Source organism: Anabas testudineus, chromosome 2 (genome assembly GCF_900324465.2).
Source record: "Anabas testudineus chromosome 2, fAnaTes1.2, whole genome shotgun sequence".
Classification (NCBI taxonomy): Eukaryota; Metazoa; Chordata; class Actinopteri; order Anabantiformes; family Anabantidae; genus Anabas; species Anabas testudineus.
The window spans coordinates 14833655-14853097 of record NC_046611.1 but is presented as its reverse complement, the minus strand read 5'-3'; the positions used below and the strand labels follow the sequence as shown (position 1 = coordinate 14853097).

Genomic DNA, 19443 nt, shown 5'->3' with positions numbered 1-19443 from the left:
TCTAACAAAATGCAGTAAAAGAAGCAAATGTTCTTCCCTTAGCAAACAAGCCCACAGCAAAAAGGAGAAACAACAAGCTCATGATGCAACTGTGATGACATTTAGGAGTTTCAGCTCATGGCAGGAAATGAATGCAACTGTTATTTTTAGTCAATGTAATGTTTTGAGGCTGCATATGAAGGCCAGTTGGTTTTGTGTAGAGTTAGTAGTAAATCGCATGCTGCAGAAATGCAATCAGGACTGTAGAACAAGAGCTTATCTTAACATTTTTTTATTAAAGATGTTTGTTTTTTATCATCAGCTGTTTAAATGAATTACATCTTACTAACATTAATACATATTACATGACCAGTGGTTGTCTCAAGTTTGTATTACAGTGTAATAAAAAACTGTAGAAGTAATGGAAACACTTAACCAGAGCTTCTCCAATTCTAGGATTTAGTGTATAAAACAGATAATAACAAATAGCTCTGTGAAGATTCTCATTCATTTACTTTATAGTGTTTCCACTATCGAGTGGTGACTGATTTGAATGAGATTCTTGAAGATGTTTCACATCTAATCTGTAAGGCTGGTGGGAAGTTCTGGTTGCATGCAGGTCATTAGGATCACACGAGTCAAGATGTAAGTGGCTGCTGAGTGGTGTCCTGGACCATCTTCTCTGTTTAGTGATTCAATTAAATTCAAGTTTAATTATATAGCGTCAAATCATAACAGAATTATCTCAAGACACTTGACAACATAATTTAACTTTATAAACTCAGAGAGAAAAAAATCCCCCTTGAACAAGCACTAGGACTAGTGGAGAGGAAAAACTCCCTTAAGTTTAAGAAAGAAACCTCCAGCAGAACCAGGCTTAGGATGGGCGCCATCTGTTTGGGGTGAAGGGACAATAGGATGGTAGATAATATCAAGGAACAGATAGGGTACAATCAGGGAGAAGAAAAGAGACAGAGAGATACACAGCCTATGTGCTCATGTGCTTGGGAGAAAACATAGAATTGAAACGCTTACCCTGCCTACCCTTGTACCTTGTAAATGACTAAATGTAAATGTAGAATTAGAAGAGGCAGTTATTGTCTGGCTTAATGCTGTGATCTCATTGGCAGGACTATATGGGCTACATTGGATCACTGGGCTTATTAGTTCATGGAGACTGAAACCCACCCACCAGTTGAGTATTGGTACACTGGTTGGGGAAGAAATGGGGATTAGAGACTGGTCTATAATTACTTAGTGACTCTGGATCAAGGTGTGGTTTCAATAGAGGTTTAGCCACAGCAGCTGGTGGGGACGAAACCAGCTGGAAGTTATAAGTTAACAATATTCAGCACAGCGAGTCCCAAGACTGTCCAAAGATCTTTATACGGTCTAACTTAGCTTAGTTTAGTCTTAAAAAAATCTCTTTCCCATCTTGCACTTGCATCTTAGGAAATGGAAACATTTCTTCCCTGTTTACTTGGCTTATTCCTCACTTGTAAGTCGCTTTAGATAAAAGCATCTGCCAAATGACTAAATGTAAATGTAAAATAAATTATTAAGAGATAACCATGAACTCATTTTTTCTTCACTTGGGCGTAGAGATCCTCTGGACCATCAGCAGTCGGTGTTGAACTCTTTGCTGTCTTGGACACTTTGACCTCTGCATACACTGTGTCCTGCTGCTGTTCACTGTGGTGCACTGGGTAAGAGGATGGTTCAGGTCTCAGACTGGAGAGGTTGATCTCTCCATAGTAGATAGTTTCCTCTTCTGTTGTAGTGGCTCGGTCTTGAAGAGACGGATCTTGACACTGACACAAATGGACAAAAAGAAAAATGTTGAGGAGCTGCAGATTTCAGATTGTTTTCACTCCACCTCACTCTTTCTCACACTCAAATATCAGTAATGTAACAAAATACTAATCGTTCTGCTGATTAGTATTTTTGGAAAATCTTGTCACTGTACCAAGACAATCTATGCCTATCTACTGTATTTGTAGATAAACAATTCTTTGTGTGTGTTGCTAACATTTTGCATTCCTTGCTAAACTCACTAATGAAGAACTGTGTTTAGACTCGTCTAGATGCAGTGAGTAGAGTCAATATAACTCAATATGACTCTGTTTTGTAAAGCACACTTAAACGTTTTCCCACCTGTTTGAGTGGAGACTGATGTCTGGACCTTAACCACCTGAAAGATAGAAGAAGACTGTTGGCTTAATGTTTCTGATATAATAAAAATAAAGTTTATTAAATATTCTTCACAGTGTCAGTTTGATGTAAGTACAAACTATAAAGCATTTACATAATTTTAAATAAAACAAACACAAAAAAAATATTAAAATAAACAGTGATCATTGATCATCAGTCTTTTCACCCATTCTTATACAGACACACATCATCTCAAGGCACTTTACAGTGTAAGGTTTGACATTGCAGAGCACAACCAAGCTCATGGGGGGGCGGCCATCTGCCTCGACCAGTTAGGGTGAGTGGAAAGAGGAGAGAGAAAAGAACAGCAGGGAACACAAACAACAACAAGGAGCAAGAACACTGGGCAGGTCAACTGGATTCTGGAGATAACAGCTCCAGGCCGAGGATACGTGCAGAAAAGTACAGATGTTTCAAATGAAATATACATTTCTGATACTTACTTGTACCAAATGGCAACGACCACACAGATGAGTACGATAATCCCAATGATTCCTCCAACAACTGTTTCCCACTGTAAAAGCTGTTTTGTTTCTACGAAAACTGAAAGATTAAACTTCAATAAGACAATAAGATCCATAAATGTAAAGGGAACGTTAGTATTAATGTTAGTATGGGCTGCAATTTGGTATTCCTATTTGAATACATAGTGTGGATAGACTTTTAGAAAATGGAGAAAAAATATGCTTCTTCATATCAGCTTTCATATACTTTCAAGTAACTGTCACTGTATTTACCTTCAATATTCAGATGGATCTGTGGTGATGTCTGATTACCAAGCTGATTAGTGGCCACACAGTAATAAACTCCTCCATCTGTTACATTCAATCTGTAAAAGTCTCCTTCAGATACAGTCTTGTCTCCGTCTGTGCTGATCTTGAACCAGGTGAAGCTGCTGACAGGAGGCTTGGCTCTGCTGGAGCAGGTCAGGTTCACCCAGCTACCTGCTGACACCAAACCTGATGGACTGATGGAGGCTGAGGTGTCCTTGGGGGCATCTGAGGAAAATGTCACATTAAGTGTGTTGATTAAAATCAGCTTCATGTGCTGACAGGATCCAACAAACTCTGGTGGTCTTACATGAAACACTGAGAGTCTCTTGTGTCTCTGCTGTCCTGACGTCTCTTCCTTCATTCACAGGATATGTGGCAGAACAGCTGATGTTGTATCCATCATGTTTGTCTGACAGAGTGATGGTCTCCTGGATTTGAGTTGTAAAGGTTCCATCTGTGTTTTCCTCTCTGTTGTTGTGAGGGTCTTGTTGGAGACTCCAGGTGAGTTTAGGAGGGGAGTGTGGACATGGAGTGAAAGCTGAGCAGCTGATAGTGACAGACTCCTTCTCCGTCAGATTGACTTTAGAGATTTTAATTGTGGGACTCAGAGAATCTGTGGTTTTAAATTTGGATCAATTATAACAGAACATCACAGTTTGTACCAGTGTACAGTTCAATGTCTACATAATTGACCCTGTTTTTTTTCTCAATATTAATTCAGTTCAGCACTATTGAACTTTAATTTAGGATGTTGCAAATAAAAAGTGATTGAATTCTTCTTTCTTTATCATTTTGTCAAAACTGTTTTTGCTGCTAATCCTACATCAATAATTTAGATCCACAGCAAAAGATTAGTCCATGAAACAATGATAAACTATATAACAAAAGTAAAAGTCTCTTACCTGTAACATTGATTTGAAGAGGATCACAAGAAGCTGTTGCTCTGAATGGCCAGTTCTCGATTCTGAAGTAGTATGTGTCTGTGTATGTTGTGGTTAAATTAGAAAATAGAGTGGTGCAGTTTGTCTGACTCAGGTTTCCAGTAATATTCATTGGATAGATGTTAACTGTTTTACTACTGTTGAAGATCACATTGTTTGGATCATTTCCAAATTTGGGGTCTGTTTTAATCCACACTCCAAATGTAGTTTTTAGATTATTGAATTCCATTTTTGATGCAGCACTGAAATTACATGGAATTTGCAAACAAGATCCACTCAGTGCTTCCATCTTCTGTGGTGCAGTGATGAAGAGGTCTGCTTCCCTGGGACAAGCAGCCAAAGCTCCTGTCAATACAAACTAATGATTAACAAAAAGTGGAAAATTTTGTATAAAGACAAAGGTCAGCATTATGTTTCATGCTGGATGTTTTTCTTTTTGACAAATTCTATATTTAACATTTCACTTTACAATCAGGAAATGAGCAGATTTCGGTTTCTCTGTCTGGTTCTTTTCTGTTTCTAAATGAGTTTCACACTGTAAATAACTGGATTAAAGTCACAAATGAGTGAACAAACAGCTCACCTGAAACAAAGAGGACGCTCAGTAACATGCTGACCGTCTCCATATTCACACTCACAGACTTGTTCTCCTGAAAAATAATTAAATGTTACTTTACATTTTTTAATTTTATCATTTGTTGAGTCTGCAAAGCGTTCACTATCTCTAAAGACAACTTCCCTATTTGAAATCCACACAGGAAACTTTCCCTTAACAAGATTTCACTTTTTTAACATGAATATCAACATTGAATATCATCATTTGCAGAAATGTGATATGAAGTAGAACTATAATAAATTATAATACAGAGTTGGATTCTTTCAATTTAAGTAAAAATAATTGATAGTGCATCTAAGTTGTACATGATTAATCAGAAAAATAATACTTTTCCTAAAAAGATATTGTAAATATAAGTGAAAGCAGTGAAAGTGTTTACTTACCAAATGTAACAACAGGTACAAAATAAGCAAAAATTAAATTGGTGTAATTTCAGTGTAAAATAAAACAGTTTGTTAATTGTAGTAGAACAACAATACACCTTGTCACCTAGCTCCTGCAATATGACAGAAAGAGGAACTATTTTTTTACAAGATGACCAAAGTTTGGAGTCCCCTCCTCACCACCATGCCACAAATGCTCACATTTTGTGACAAAGGAAGTCAGATATTATGAAACCTTTGCAACGGACAAAAACATAATATTTAACACAGGTCACTACATATATACACTATATCTCATTTGAACATGTGGACGTCTTCACGGTTTCCACGAAAACCTATTTGTGATTGCAGTTTAGATAGTTTATGTAAGTTTTAGGACACTGACTTGACAAAATCTGTAAAAGTGGTTCACTTCACTGCAGGTCAACATTCATATTCTTTCTTTAGCCTTAATAATAATGACGTGTTAAGTTAAAGCCCATTAATCATACTCATGATGTTTTTTTAAACTTGTACAAAACTTATGGCTGTTCCATCAGCCTCAGCTGAATGGTACTGACTTTCCTCTCATTAAAAACTTCAGCATTGTTGTACTGATGCATACTGATAATAAAATATCAAATTGTTAGAGTTGTTACATGTCACGTTTAGGAGAGGATATGAATAGTTTGTCTACTGGATTTTGTTCCCTTGCCAACCTAACCTAAAGCAAAAAGGAGAAATGATGAGGTTCCCGATGCAAATGAAACATTTTCATGTCAGGAAATGAGGCTGCATATGAGGCCCTGTTGGTTTTCTAGTAGAGTTAGTTGAAAATAGCAGCAGAGACACAATCGGAAGTGTAGAACTTTTATACATGTTTTCCTTCCTTTAAAGATACTGAACAAAGAGGGTGCTGTAAGTTTATGAAAACAAGTGTTTGAAAATGAAGAAAACTTTACTTGCTGCCTCATTTGTGAAGCCCTTGTAAGAGTTTCAGCAAATGAAGCTGTGATCACCACACATAAACACATTAAAATAAATAAATAAATATGAGGCATAAATGTAAAAGACAAATTATGAGACATGTCCCTTTTTAATGCAGTGAACTGAAAAACAAAGATGCAAAGAAAAGTTGAACTGAACTTTATCAAATGTGTTTTTGTGGCTCTTAGTTTTTCTCTTTGTCACTAATGTTAGGATCTTCCTACAGTGTAGCACTCAAAGGACTGAGACCATAGATTAATGATTTCACATCATTACACTGAAATTAAACCAATTTGATTTTTGCTTATTTTGTACCTGTTGTTACATTTGGTAAGTAAACACTTTCACTGCTTTCATTTATATTTACAGTATCTTTTTTAGGAAAAGTATTATTTTTCTGATTAATCATGTACAACTTAAATGCACTATCAATTATTTTTACTTAAATTGAAAGAATCCAACTCTGTATTATAATTTATTATAGTTCTACTTTATATCAAATTTCTGCAAATGATGATATTCAATGTTGATATTCATGTTAAAAAAGTGAAATCTTGTTAAGGGAAAGTTTCCTGTGTGGATTTCAAATAGGGAAGTTGTCTTTAGAGATAGTGAACACTTTGCAGACTCAGCAAATGATAAAATTAAAAAATGTAAAGTAACATTTAATTATTTAAGGAGGCTACATGTCTGGTTGTTTCTGCCCTCTAGAGAACAAGAACATACAGTACCGCACTAACACCTAGATCACATGAGTCATGAAGTGAATGGAAGTCAATCAGACTGTAAGTGGCTGATAAGTGATGGTGATTCTAGTTTGATGCACATGGCTTCCTTCACTATTCTTCCAAACGTGTCTTCTCCAACTAAAGTGTCTGTTGTGTAGCTGAAAACATTAATGTTATCAGTTTTCACAGGCTGCTTTCTTTATGATTTTAGTATGAATGTTAATTATCCTGTTGCATTATTAAGGTTAGGGTAGTCACCAAATCTAGAGACGCGGATATTAATAACCACAGTCAGCTGTTGGCTTAAATGACTCGTTCTCAATTCTGAAGGAGTATGTTACTGTGTATGAGTGGTGAAGTTTGTCTGACTCCGGTTTCCAGTAATAGATGAAGTAATAAATAGAAGATCACACTCTGTGGATATTCACCAAATCTGTAGTCATTTTTAATCCACACTCCAAAGGTAGATCCTGTGTTGATGAATTGTTCCTCTGGTTTAGTTCTAAAGTTACATGGGGTCTTCAAACTCAGTTTCAATTGTATCATTAGTTCAGGTTTTCTGTGCAGAACATGATGCTGTTACAGTTTAAGAAGTAAAAGCAGTAAGAGAAGCTACATTTTCAGGAAGTAAAACAAAGCTGCCAGACATCTTATGACCACAATGAGAAATAGATTCAAAATATTATTAAGTTGGTAATGTTGTTAAAGTAATTAAGTAGTTCACACATTAAACATTGTTGTTGTTATCTACACAGTTAAACATCTGCAAACGTCTGTGCGACACAAAGGACAGAATCAGTGGAAATGTTTTATATGACAAACTATCTACTTCATCAACACTTAAAATCTATAAAATATTTTTTCTTTAACACCCTTCATATACATTTAATGGTAACAAGATTTAATTCAAAATAGTCTACTGTCTAAACATCTTTTGTATTTGTTAAACTTAAAGTATATTATTATTGTTATTATTATTGTTATTAATAATAAGAAAAAAAAAACATCACATAAAAATACGTTTTACCAAAGTCTGGACCAAGTTTTAAAAAAGTGAAAAACACTTTGTCCTGAAAGAAAAAGTTCCAGTTTCTTCTGAGTGATTCACAACGAGTAAGAAATAAATATAGAATAAAACAGTAAATGTTCCAATAATAGACACAACAACTTCCTCTTCTCATGTTGAAGACTCAGTCACTGTGTTGACGTAGTCACTGTCTGCTGCTGCTGCTGCTTTGTCCTGTGGACAGGAACCAACACAGAGAGAGTGGTGTCAGTGCTCTGCAGTGAATTTACTGCAGCTCAAAGAGTTTCAGTCACAGTTCAGCTCCAAGTGAATTTTACACAACAGCTGCTTAACGTCATTAGTGAAGAACTTAATCCCCTGGAGTTATAGGAAATCACAACACCTACAACCCCAATAAGACTCTGTTATTATGTTTATAACAAGATGATACTGTGTTGTGTTGACAGCTTATTGGCTGACAACAAAAATAACATAGTTTATATTGTTTTTATTCATAATAGTAGTTTTTCAGGATTTATTGTTGTGTAATCATCTATTTGTGTAGTTCCTGATGAATGACTGTATTAAACCTGGTACCACAGTATGAAGTGCTCATGACAAACATGTTACTAAAACAGTGTTTTTTCCAAATCTAACAGACACGTGGCATCATTAATGTTCAGTTCTAGTTGTGTCTCTGGACACATGATGAATGTTTAGTCCAATTATTTTGGTCTCAAGAAACTCCTAAATGAAATATCGAGATTTCTTCTCCTGAGATTTTCAGACAGTCAAGTTAATTTACAGCGATGTCAATTAACTAGTAACTCACCTTTGGTTTGATGAAGGATCTAATCCAGCTGAAAGAGAAACAGGATGCTGTGATGATGATGATCCATTTCATACAGACAAACCACATGTAAAATTAAAGTAATTAGTGTGTAGTTCTATACAAATGTTTGTCTCACCACTCAAAGATGATCAGTGTACTGACAAGTAGCACAATTCCCAGGGTTTTCAATATTACATGGAGACTAACCATCCCAGACAGTTTATCACCTGTAATATGTTAAAACAATTAACAACTGATGCTGAAAACTGTCCTTCAAATGTTAAGTCCTCATGTCCTGTTGACAACATCATTTCTTTCTGTTATCATTTGTAGAGAAGATGACAAGAAATATGGGAAGCAAAAGAGAACAACAGATGAAGAGAAGAGTGGAGTAACTAAAAGACACAACCAGACCAGGAATAGTCCAGCTGTGTAACTATTCAGCTGTTTTCTGAAAAGATTTTATCCATCATGCTCTACTTATTGAATTCAAACACATCACACACAATTCTGCAAATACACCTAACATTAAATAATGAATCCAACAACAGCTACTGTCCTTCTTCTACTAGATGTAGTACAGTTTAGTATTTACCTGTAATAATCAGGTGGATCTCTGGTGATGTCTGATTACCAAGCTCATTAGTGGCCACACAGTAATAAACTGTTACATTCACCTTGTCACCTAGCTGTTACATTCAATCTGTAAAAGTCTCCTTTAGATACAGTCTTGTCTCCGTCTGTGCTGATCTTGAACCAGGTGAAGCTGCTGACAGGAGGCTTGGCTCTGCTGGAGCAGGTCAGGTTCACCCAGCTACCTGCTGACACCAAACCTGATGGACTGATGGAGGCTGAGGTGTCCTTGGGGGCATCTGAGGAAAATGTCACATTAACTGTGTTGATTAAAATCAGCTTCATGTGCTGACAGGATCCAACAACAAACTCTGGTTGTCTTACATGAAACACTGAGAGTCTCTTGTGTCTCTGCTGTCCTGACGTCTCTTCCTTCATTCACAGGATATGTGGCAGCTGATGTTGTATCCATCATGTTTGTCTGACAGAGTGATGGTCTCCTGGATTTGAGTTGTAAAGGTTCCATCTGTGTTTTCCTCTCTGTTGTTGTGAGGGTGTTGTTGGAGACTCCAGGTGAGTTTAGGAGGGGAGTGTGGACAGGGAGTGAAAGCTGAGCAGCTGATAGTGACAGACTCCTTCTCCTTCAGATTGACTTTAGAGATTTTAATTCTGGGACTCAGAGAATCTGTGGTTTTAAAACACACATTTTAAAGAACAAGGTCAAAGACAACAGAACATCACAGTTTGAACAAGTGTTCAAATTCTAATTGGCTCAATTATAATATTTCCAAATTAAATTGAATTGAACTTTGATCACAGGCTGCTTCTGTATCACCAGGACAAAACTGTTACTGATGATAATCTGACATTATTTATTTAGTTTTACACTGAAGGTTAGAAACAAACAAAACAAAACAAATAAGAGTAATTAGAAATAAAAACAAAACTCTTTTACCTTTAACATTTATTTGAAGAGGATGACAAACAGCTGTTGCTCTGAATGGTTCGTTCTCGATTCTGAAGTAGTATTTGTCTGTGTATGTTGTGGTTAAATTAGAAAATAGAGTGGTGCTGTTACAGTTCCTCCCTCTGCCCCTGTCTGCAGCTTTGGTTTTGTTTTGTTCTGGTCTCACCCTCCTGTCTCACACCAGATATGGACTTCTTCCACTTTCCGCCCTCCACTCACTGCTGGACTAATTGACTCATTCAATGCACCTGTTACTCCCTCCATTTTAAAAGCACCCCTCAGTCCTCAGTTCGGTGCTGGTTTGTCACTTCTGCTTATTCATTCATGCTGCACACTACTCCTCCACATCTCTGGTCAGTCTGTTTGTTCGTTCGTTTGTCCATAAGGCACCTGTCTGTTTTTGGTTTGTCTGTTTTGATTTGTTTGGTCTGCGTTTATGCAGCATTTTTAGTTGATACTTTGTCCTGTTAGTTTTGTATGTTTGTTCCTGTTTGCCTGCCTTGCGCAGTGATTTTGGTTTGTCACTTTGTACATTTAGTTTGTTAGTTTCATGTCCGCATTAGTGCGTGGTGTTTTGTTGGTACTTTGTATGTTGTAGTTAGAGTTATGGTTTGAGTTTTTGCCTGTGTTTCCACAGTGTTTTATTTGATACTTTGTTAGTTCATGTTAGTTCCTTGTGTCCCTTGCCCTTTTTGTTAATAAAAATATCCTTTTGTTCTTACCTGTTTGGTCCCCGTCAGTCCTGTCCGTCCCTGTTTGTAACAGGTGCAGTTTGTCTGACTCAGGTTTCCAGTGATCTTCATTGGATATTTGTTAACTGTCTCACTACTGTTGTAGATCACATTATTAGGATTACTAAATCGTCTGGAGTCACTTGTAATCCACAGTCCAAATGTGGTTCTTGTGCTGTCAAATGTATTGTCTGGTTTAGTATTCAAAGATCTGAAGTTACATGGGATCATCAAACAAGATCCACTCAGTGCTTCCATCTTCTGTGGTGTAGTAATGACGAGAGCTGGATCCCAGAAACACTCAGCCAAAGCTCCTGTAAACCCAGACTAATGATTAACAAAATGTGAGGAAGCCATGAAGAAAGTTTACTGTAGTTTCCTGTTCACAGTTTTTATATTTAAAGATTAACTTTACAGTCAGAACATGAACAGTTAGAAAATGTTTCTTTATCTGTTTGTTAACTTTGTTTCTAAATGAAGTTCACACTGTAAATTATTTGAGTAAAGTCATAAATAAGTGAACAAACAGCTCACCTGAAACAAAGAGGAGGCTCAGTAACATGCTGACCGTCACCATATTCACACTCACAGATCTGTTCTCTGGATTAGAAATAAAAGCAGCTTCTCTTCACTTGCTTAAAGACAACTTCCCTATTTGAAGTTCACACAGGAAACTTGCCCCAAATGACCAGAGTTCATTCCTTTTTTGTTCCTGAGCTCAGTAATGAAGCAAAAATTTATTTTACAAGAAATCAACACCAATGAAAGTAAAAATAATGTGAATGTATCAGTCAGTGCAGAACAGGAAGAATAACAAAATAAAAAGTTAGACTGCAAGAAGCTGAGATGTAAAAGCAGAAAATAAAGTTTCCTTACCAAAAGAGATCACTGCGTTGTAAAATGAGGTGGTTTGTAGAGCAGTAATGAACTGTGTGACTTGTTGAATTAAAAAGCAGAAGTTGCTTTTTATTAAAAATGAGCTAAATTCACAGTTTAGTGGCTCAGCAGCCGGACATCACATGAACACCTTGACTAATATACTGGAGAAGTACAAGTAGACTGACTTATTACCTTCTGAACTTTATATTCATCTTATATTTTTCATCTGTCTCTATGTATGTAATTGTACATTCACTGACACAAAGATAAAGACACATTTACAATAAATTCTATTTAAATGTAAAGTTTGTCAACACATAAACCCATTCTTCCTCCTCATCCTCTGGACCATCAGCAGTATGTGTTAAGCTGTTTGCTGTGAATGAACTGTCTCCTGCTGCTGTCCACTGAGGATGCTTCAGGTCTCCGCTTGAGTAGCTCCATCTCTCCACTGAAGACATTTTCTTCTGTTCCAGTTTTACTTGATGCTCTTTAACATTCAGCTCTTCACTTGTTTGACTCTGAAAAAAAAATGAAATGTTCTGAGTATTTGGACGTTGACACAGAAACACAAATCTCCACAATATATTATTTTACAATCAGTTCAACCACAACAACTGTCAGTGTGGTGGATAAAAGACTTTAAAGACAAAACAGAAGTGAATCTACTGCATGTGTTGGTGATGTGTTTTTGTTGTTTGATGAAATCGCTTCTGGTAAGTTGTCAGTAGGGAAAGCATTTGGTCTGTGCGTCAGACGCAGACAGCTCTTCACTTGTTTGTCTTCCTCTTCTCAGATCTGTAACACTCACAGGATGACTCCTCACATTTCTTCATATTTTTTCTCAAGAAAAATCTCAAGCAACCATCGTTGCTTCTTTGATCAATAACACATCTACAGATTCCGTCCTGTTTGAGAGAGTGTAACAGTTTAGTCTCAGGAATGAGGAACAAACTCTGAATTAAAGACCTGCAGCTGACATAAAGCTGCAGTGGGTCTGTAATACAGACACATCAGAGCACGGTGGAATCACAAGAGTCAAACTCAGGACTGAAGAGAAGCCAGACTTAAGACTTTAGGAGACTTCAAGCACAGAATCAGAGATCATTTTCACCCTCCATGATAACTTAATGCATTAGGGCATGCGCTCGCAAAATAGGGCGTCAGACACAAGCATGTTGGCACTGAAGTTTAAACTACTGTACAAACCCAGGACAAAAGTAAAAGTGTGCGGGTAAAATCATTTATCTAACAACAGCACTTACCTTTAATAATCCAGGAGTTTAGTTCTAATGTTACATGGGATCATCAAACACGATCCATTCAGTGCTTCTGTCTCCTGTGGTACAATAATGAAGAGGTGTGAATATTAACAACATTAGCAGTCAAAACTCCTGTAAATCCAAACATACGTTTTACAAAATGAGGGAAAATCAGCATGAAGACAAAGTTTAGATTTTGTTCTGTTTCTATAGATATCATTTGACTTTTATCTGTTTTACCAAATAACATTACAACCACCTGAAACTCAGTTACATGCAGATCACACGATTCACACAGGAAACCTTCCCTTTAATGGTAAATGCACCTCTTTATTCTTTATTTAACTTGTGGAAGAATAAAGAGCAAAATTGCTACATTACACTTTCTTTTGACTTTAGTCGGCCTTGTAAGTATTTAGTTTACACATCACTTTGGTGAGATGACAAGTTTTTATCTGTTTATCTGTTGGTTAAGAGACTGACTGTTAAAAATGAGTTATTAATACAGTGACAGACGAGTCACTCTCTCTGCACAGAACTTTGCTTTGTCTCTCATAAGAAAATCTTTTAAGGAAGCAAATATTGTTGCTGCCTGATTTCTAAAAGTATCATCAAATGAAACTGGGATCACCACAGCTTTCTCAGTTTCAGTCTGCTGAGAAAACATTTAACTCATGGTTCTGCAGATGTAGAGTTGTGTCTATGAAGTGTTTTTATTTGTATTTCAAGGTCATGGGATAAATGTTCCTTAAGTTTTCCTGTTTAAGGATTAATAACCAGTGAATGACCACACAACAGCACACTGTGACGTAATTGTAATCAAAAACATTTATTCATGAAGATAATATATTAAAACACAGCTGTGACAGCATAAAATGTGTCTTTATAGGACTTAAAACAAACACTGTTATCAACGGTTGTTTACTACTCAATAATGCTTATAAGGATCTTTAGTAACCAAACAGAGCCAGTTTGGACCTTCCTGTAGTGCAGCTCCCTCAGAGCTGAGATCAAGTTCTGTCTCAACAGCAGCTGCTGTTTGTTTGTTTTTCTTAGAGAAAAAAAAAAAGGAAATGTTCACTTTCAAAGTAGAAGTCCATCTGCCCTGTATTTCAGTAACAGCTGTACCACCGAGCAGCACTCAGTGTGCAGGTTACTGTCAGCAGCCTGAATCAGAGGAGGCCACATTTTGTACCCACAACACCTCAAAGTCTCAGTTTGACATGTCTTAATGTTTCTGTCCTCTAGAGAACAAGAACATACAGCACAGCACCCACACCCAGGTCCTCCAGGTTCTCTGCTGCTGAGATGAACGTGCTATTATCAGTTAAAACAGTACTGGTGGAGGCTTGGAGCAGAAAGGTGGAGTAGTCTCAAAGCTGCAGGATGAGCAGATTGTGGGTTTCCCTGCGTTGAGCTGTAGCAAAAGAAGACAACACATCCATGAACTCATTTTGTCTTCACTTGAGCGTAGAGGTCCTCTGAACCACCAGCAGTCGCTGTTGAACTCTTTGCTGTCTTGGACACTTTGACCTCTGCATACACTGTGTCCTGCTGCTGTTCACTGTGCTGCACTGAGTGAGAGGATGGTTCAGGTCTCAGACTGGAGAGGTTGATCTCTCCATAGTGGATAGGTTCCTCTTCTGTTGTTGTGGCCGGGTCTTGAGGAGACAGATCCTCACCTGTTCGACTCTGTGAGAAATGGACAAAATGAAAACCTTTGTGAGGAGCTGTAGACGTGGGACTCTCAACCATTTCCTTTAGTTCACCTCTTTCTGACTCTCACTAAGCCATTACTAATGTAATCTGAATCATTTTATTCAACAATTTAAAACCTTGTGATAAAAAAGCAACAGAAATAATCTGATTACTTGTGTATTTTTACATGCACCCAGGACTGTTTGTGGGTTGATTGAACAGATGTGTAACTACATTTATTCAGTCATTGATGAGGAACCTGTTCAGAACAGTATGAGTGCAGTTCTTATAAGTTGTCAGCAACATATTCAAAACACAAGATTCTGTAAATCCCATTCATATGTTTTCCCACCTGTGACTGTGGAGGTGGATGTTTGGACTTGAACCAGCTGTAAGACAGTATAAGACATTCAGCGTATTGTTGAGGTAACAAACAAAATAATTATACACTAATAGCCCACAACAAGTCAGCAGCTTTCTACAGTGCCCACTGATTAGCTGGTTGGATTTAAACTGGAGTTGACTGTGATGAGCTTGTCTGGTGTGACTCACAGTCACAGTCATGATGTGTTTCAGGCCACACTTGAATGCTTAAAGTGTTAAAATGCAAAATTATGATTTAAATAAAACTATAAAAATATAAATAATGAGAGACAAGTTGGCATGTAGTCAAATTAACATTGGTTGTGGATAAGTACTGCTAATGACATTATATAAACACCCAGATGATGAGTCTACTTAATCGTGGGCTGATGGAAAACGAATGGTGTCATCTGCATAAAAATACACTTCCTTGTTCTGTCAGCATGTTGACAGAACATTAAGGGCCCAGTAAAAGGATCCAGCTGAGTAACTCTACAATAAAATAGACCTTGAGTTTTCCAATCTCTGTTGACACAGATGAGAGTGGATTCACAAAATAATATAAAGAAAACAGAGCTGTTAAAGGACAAAATCAAATAATCAACCAGTTTGATTTACCGGAGAATTATTTTTTAAAAGAAGATGTGATGTTAAGATACTTACCAAATGGCACCAACAATCACACAGATAAATACAATAACTGCAACGCCTCCTCCAACAGCTGCTCCCACTCCTGAAGCCTGTCCTGTTTCACCAAAGATTAAAACATTAAAACTCACATCACTAAGATGATTTGCAAATGTAGTTTTCAGTTACAAACTGTTGCACTTTAATTATATTCAGAGACTTTTTATAAAATGCAATGAACCAAATAGGTTTTGGAGTGGCTTTTTTTTTGTCTTTTGTCTTGTCATTTAGTTGCCTTTATTTCATTTCCGGCCTCTTCAGTTCTGCTTTTCTTTACTGTCAGTGCTCTGTGCAGTACCTCCTATTTTCTCAGCCTTCATTTGTAGAGTACAGTTAGTTGTAGAGAAGCAGACTAGAAATATGGGAAGCTGAAGAGTACAACAGATGGAGAAAAGGGTGGAGTAACTAAGGTTTACAGACACAACCAGACCAGGAACAGTCCGGCTGCCAGTGCAAAAACACAGTCTTTCTGTAAAAACTGTATCCATCATGTTCTCCTTATTAAATTCAAACACATCACACACAATTCTGCAAATACACCTAACATTAAATGATCAATTCAACAACAGCTGCTGTTCTTCTTCTACTAGATGCAGTACTGTTCAGTATTTACCTTCAATATTCACATGGATCTCTGGTGATCTCTGATTACCAAGCTCATTAGTGGCCACACAGTAATAAACTCCTCCATCTGTTACATTCAATCTGTAAAAGTCTCCTTCAGATACAGTCTTGTCTCCGTCTGTGCTGATCTTGAACCAGGTGAAGCTGCTGACAGGAGGCTTGGCTCTGCTGGAGCAGGTCAGGTTCACCCAGCTACCTGCTGACACCAAACCTGATGGACTGATGGAGGCTGAGGTGTCCTTGGGGGCATCTGAGGAAAATGTCACATTAAGTGTGTTGATTAAAATCAGCTTCATGTGCTGACAGGATCCAACAAACTCTGGTTGTCTTACATGAAACACTGAGAGTCTCTTGTGTCTCTGTCCTGACGTCTCTTCCTTCATTCACAGGATATGTGGCAGAACAGCTGATGTTGTATCCATCATGTTGGTCTGACAGAGTGATGGTCTCCTGGATTTGAGTTGTAAAGGTTCCATCTGTGTTTTCCTCTCTGTTGTTGTGAGGGTCTTGTTGGAGACTCCAGGTGAGTTTAGGAGGGGAGTGTGGACAGGGAGTGAAAGCTGAGCAGCTGATAGTGACAGACTCCTTCTCCTTCAGATTGACTTTAGAGATTTTAATTCTTGGACTCTGAGGAGAATCTGTAATTACAAATCACACATTTTAAAGAACAAGGTCAAAGACAACAGAACATCACAGTTTGAACAAGTGATCAACATCTAATCGGCCCAATTATAATATTTCAAAATTAAGAACTGAACTTTGATCACAGGCTGCTTCTGTATCACCAGGACAAAACTGTTACTGATGAAGGTTAGAAACAAAAAAACAAGATTAGAAATAAAAACAAAACTCTTTTACCTTTAACATTAATTTGAAGAGGATTATCACAAGCTGTTGCCTTGTACGGTCCGTTCTCGATTCTGAAGTAGTATGTGTCTATGTATGTTTTATTTAAATTAGAAAATAGAGTGGTGCAGTTTTTCTGACTCAGGTTTCCAGTGATCTTCATTGGATATTTGTTAACAGTCCCACTACTGTTGAAGATCACATTGTTTGGATTAATAGCAAATTTGGAGTCATTTTTAATCCACACTGCAAAAGTAGTTCTTGTGCTGTTAAATGTTTTTTCTGGTTTAGTATTCAAAGATCTGAAGTTACATGGGATCATCAAACAAGATCCACTCAGTGCTTCCATCTTCTGTGGTGCAGTAATGAAGAGGTCTGGATCCCTGAAACAATCAGCCAAAGCTCCTGTAAAACCAAACTAATGATTAACAAAATGTGAGGAAGCCATGTAGAAAGTTTAATGTAGTTTCCTGTTCACAGTTTTTATATTTAAAGATTAACTTTACAGTCAGAACATGAACAGTTAGAAAAAGTTTCTCTATCTGTTCTTTAACTTTGTGTCTAAATAAAGTTCACACTGAAAATAATTTGAGTAAAGTCACAAATAAGTGAACAAACAGCTCACCTGAAACAAAGAGGAGGCTCAGTAACATGCTGACCGTCTCCATATTCACACTCACAGATCTGTTCTCTGGATTAGAAATAAAAGCAGCTTCTCTTCACTTGCTTAAAGACAGCTTCCCTATTTGAAGTTCACACAGGAAACTTGCCCCAAATGACCAGAGGTCACTCCTTTTTTGTTCCTGAGTTCAGTAATGAAGCAAAAGTCAATTTTACAAGAAATCAACACCAACGTAACGTTTATTACAATAAAAGTAAAAATAATGTGAATGTATCAGTCAGTGCAGAACAGGAAGAATAACAAAATAAAAATTTAGACTGCAAGAAACTGAGATGTAAAAGCAGAAAATAAAGTTTCCTTACCAAAAGAGATCACTGTGTTGTAAAATGAGGTGGTTTGTAGAGCTGTAATGAACTGTGTGAGTTGTTGAATGAAAAAAGAGAAGTTGCTTTTTATAAAAATGAGCTAAATTCACTGTTTAGTGGCTCAGCAGCCGGACATCACATGATCACTTTGACTAATATACTGGAGAAGTACAAGTAGTTTTGCCCTCACTGCTCACATCCTGTGACAAAAGAAGTGGTGGGTGGTGCAACATCTTTCATACTGACTAACTACCTACTGAACATTACGTTCATCACAGTTCAGTGCATGTTTTTCATCTGTCTCTATGTATCAGCCTTCTGACTTGTCTCTATCCCTACAGTAATGAAGGGAAAGGATGGAAAACATGGTCAGGTCATGGGTCTAGAGCTTATATTAATAACTTCAGGACCAACATTGGTGAGGATTATAGATGGTTGCTAATAAGGTTTTAGTTGTACTATAATCATACTATAAATATTAAAAATCTAAAGCAAGATGTTATGTTCAGTCAGTCAGAAATCTAAATACAAATGAATCTGTAAAGAAACACACATTAACCCATTCTTCCTCCTCATCCTCTGGACCATCAGCAGTATGTGTTAAGCTGTTTGCTGTGAATCCACTGTCTCCTGCTGCTGTCCACTGAGGATGCTTCAGGTCTCTGCTTGAGTAGCTCCGTCTCTCCACTGAAGACATTTTCTTCTGTTCCAGTTTTACTTGATGCTCTTTAACATTCAGCTCTTCACTTGTTTGACTCTGAAAAAAAAATGAAATGTTCTGAGTATTTGGACATTGGCACAGAAACACAAATCTCCACAATATATTAGTTTACGATCAGTTCAACCACAAAAACTGTCATTGGGTGGATAAAAGACTTTAAAGACAAAACTGAAGTGAATCTACTGCATGTGTTGGTGATTTGTTTTTGTTGTTTGATGAAATCTCTTCTGGTAAGTTTCAATAGAGCATTTGGTCTGTGCTTCAGACGCAGACAGCTCTTCACTTGTTTGTCTTCCTCTTCTCAGATCTGTAACACTCACAGGATGACTCGTCACATTTCTTCATATTTTTTCTCAAGAAAAACCTCAAGCAACCATCTTTGCTTCTTTGATCAATAACACATCTACAGATTCCGTCCTGTTTGTGAGAGTGTAACAGTTTAGTCTCAGGAATGAGGAACAAACTCTGTCTTAAAGATTTGCAGCTGACATAAAGCTGCAGTGGGTCTGTAATACAGACACATCAGAGCACGGTGGAATCACAAGAGTCAAACTCAGGACTGAGGAGAAGCCAGAGGATGCTGTTTTTGTTGGTGTTGAACATTAAAACCCCACTTAGTGCAGATAAAGTCATTATAGTGGGTGACTTTAATATCGATGCAGATGTTGAT

General features: G+C 37.2%; 3 protein-coding genes and 1 long non-coding RNA gene across 7 annotated transcripts in view; 2 read left to right on the top strand and 2 right to left on the bottom strand.

Annotated features, from left to right (window-relative positions):
* LOC113163505 overlaps nt 1-19443 on the top strand; it is a 1294879-nt gene that overhangs the window by 984074 nt on the left and 291362 nt on the right. The window lies entirely within an intron of this gene.
* Nucleotides 1-19443, top strand: part of LOC113163500 (NACHT, LRR and PYD domains-containing protein 12-like) — a 664684-nt gene that overhangs the window by 478129 nt on the left and 167112 nt on the right. The window lies entirely within an intron of this gene.
* On the bottom strand, nt 355-17902 carry LOC113163548 (sialoadhesin-like). 3 transcript variants are annotated; one of them, XM_026362288.1, is made up of 8 exons: nt 17691-17902; nt 17078-17470; nt 9470-9693; nt 3271-3352; nt 2928-3188; nt 2634-2733; nt 2134-2170; nt 355-1790 (listed from the first exon to the last, which is right to left on the bottom strand). In XM_026362288.1, the coding sequence occupies exons 1-8, from the start codon at nt 17731-17733 to the stop codon at nt 1557-1559; spliced, it is 1374 nt and encodes a 457-aa protein (XP_026218073.1). In that variant the 5' UTR covers nt 17734-17902; the 3' UTR covers nt 355-1556. The 3 variants fall into 3 exon arrangements, with proteins under 3 accessions (XP_026218073.1, XP_026218074.1, XP_026218075.1); XM_026362289.1 differs by lacking the exons at nt 9470-9693; nt 17078-17470; nt 17691-17902 and adding exons at nt 3866-4249; nt 4488-4554; nt 4904-5014 and having other exon boundaries at nt 3271-3576; XM_026362290.1 differs by lacking the exons at nt 9470-9693; nt 17078-17470; nt 17691-17902 and adding exons at nt 3866-4262; nt 4488-4554 and having other exon boundaries at nt 3271-3576.
* On the bottom strand, nt 10917-12134 carry LOC113163601. The gene is made up of 2 exons (XR_003298909.1): nt 11241-12134; nt 10917-11020 (listed from the first exon to the last, which is right to left on the bottom strand). It is a non-coding gene; the product is annotated as an uncharacterized LOC113163601 (long non-coding RNA).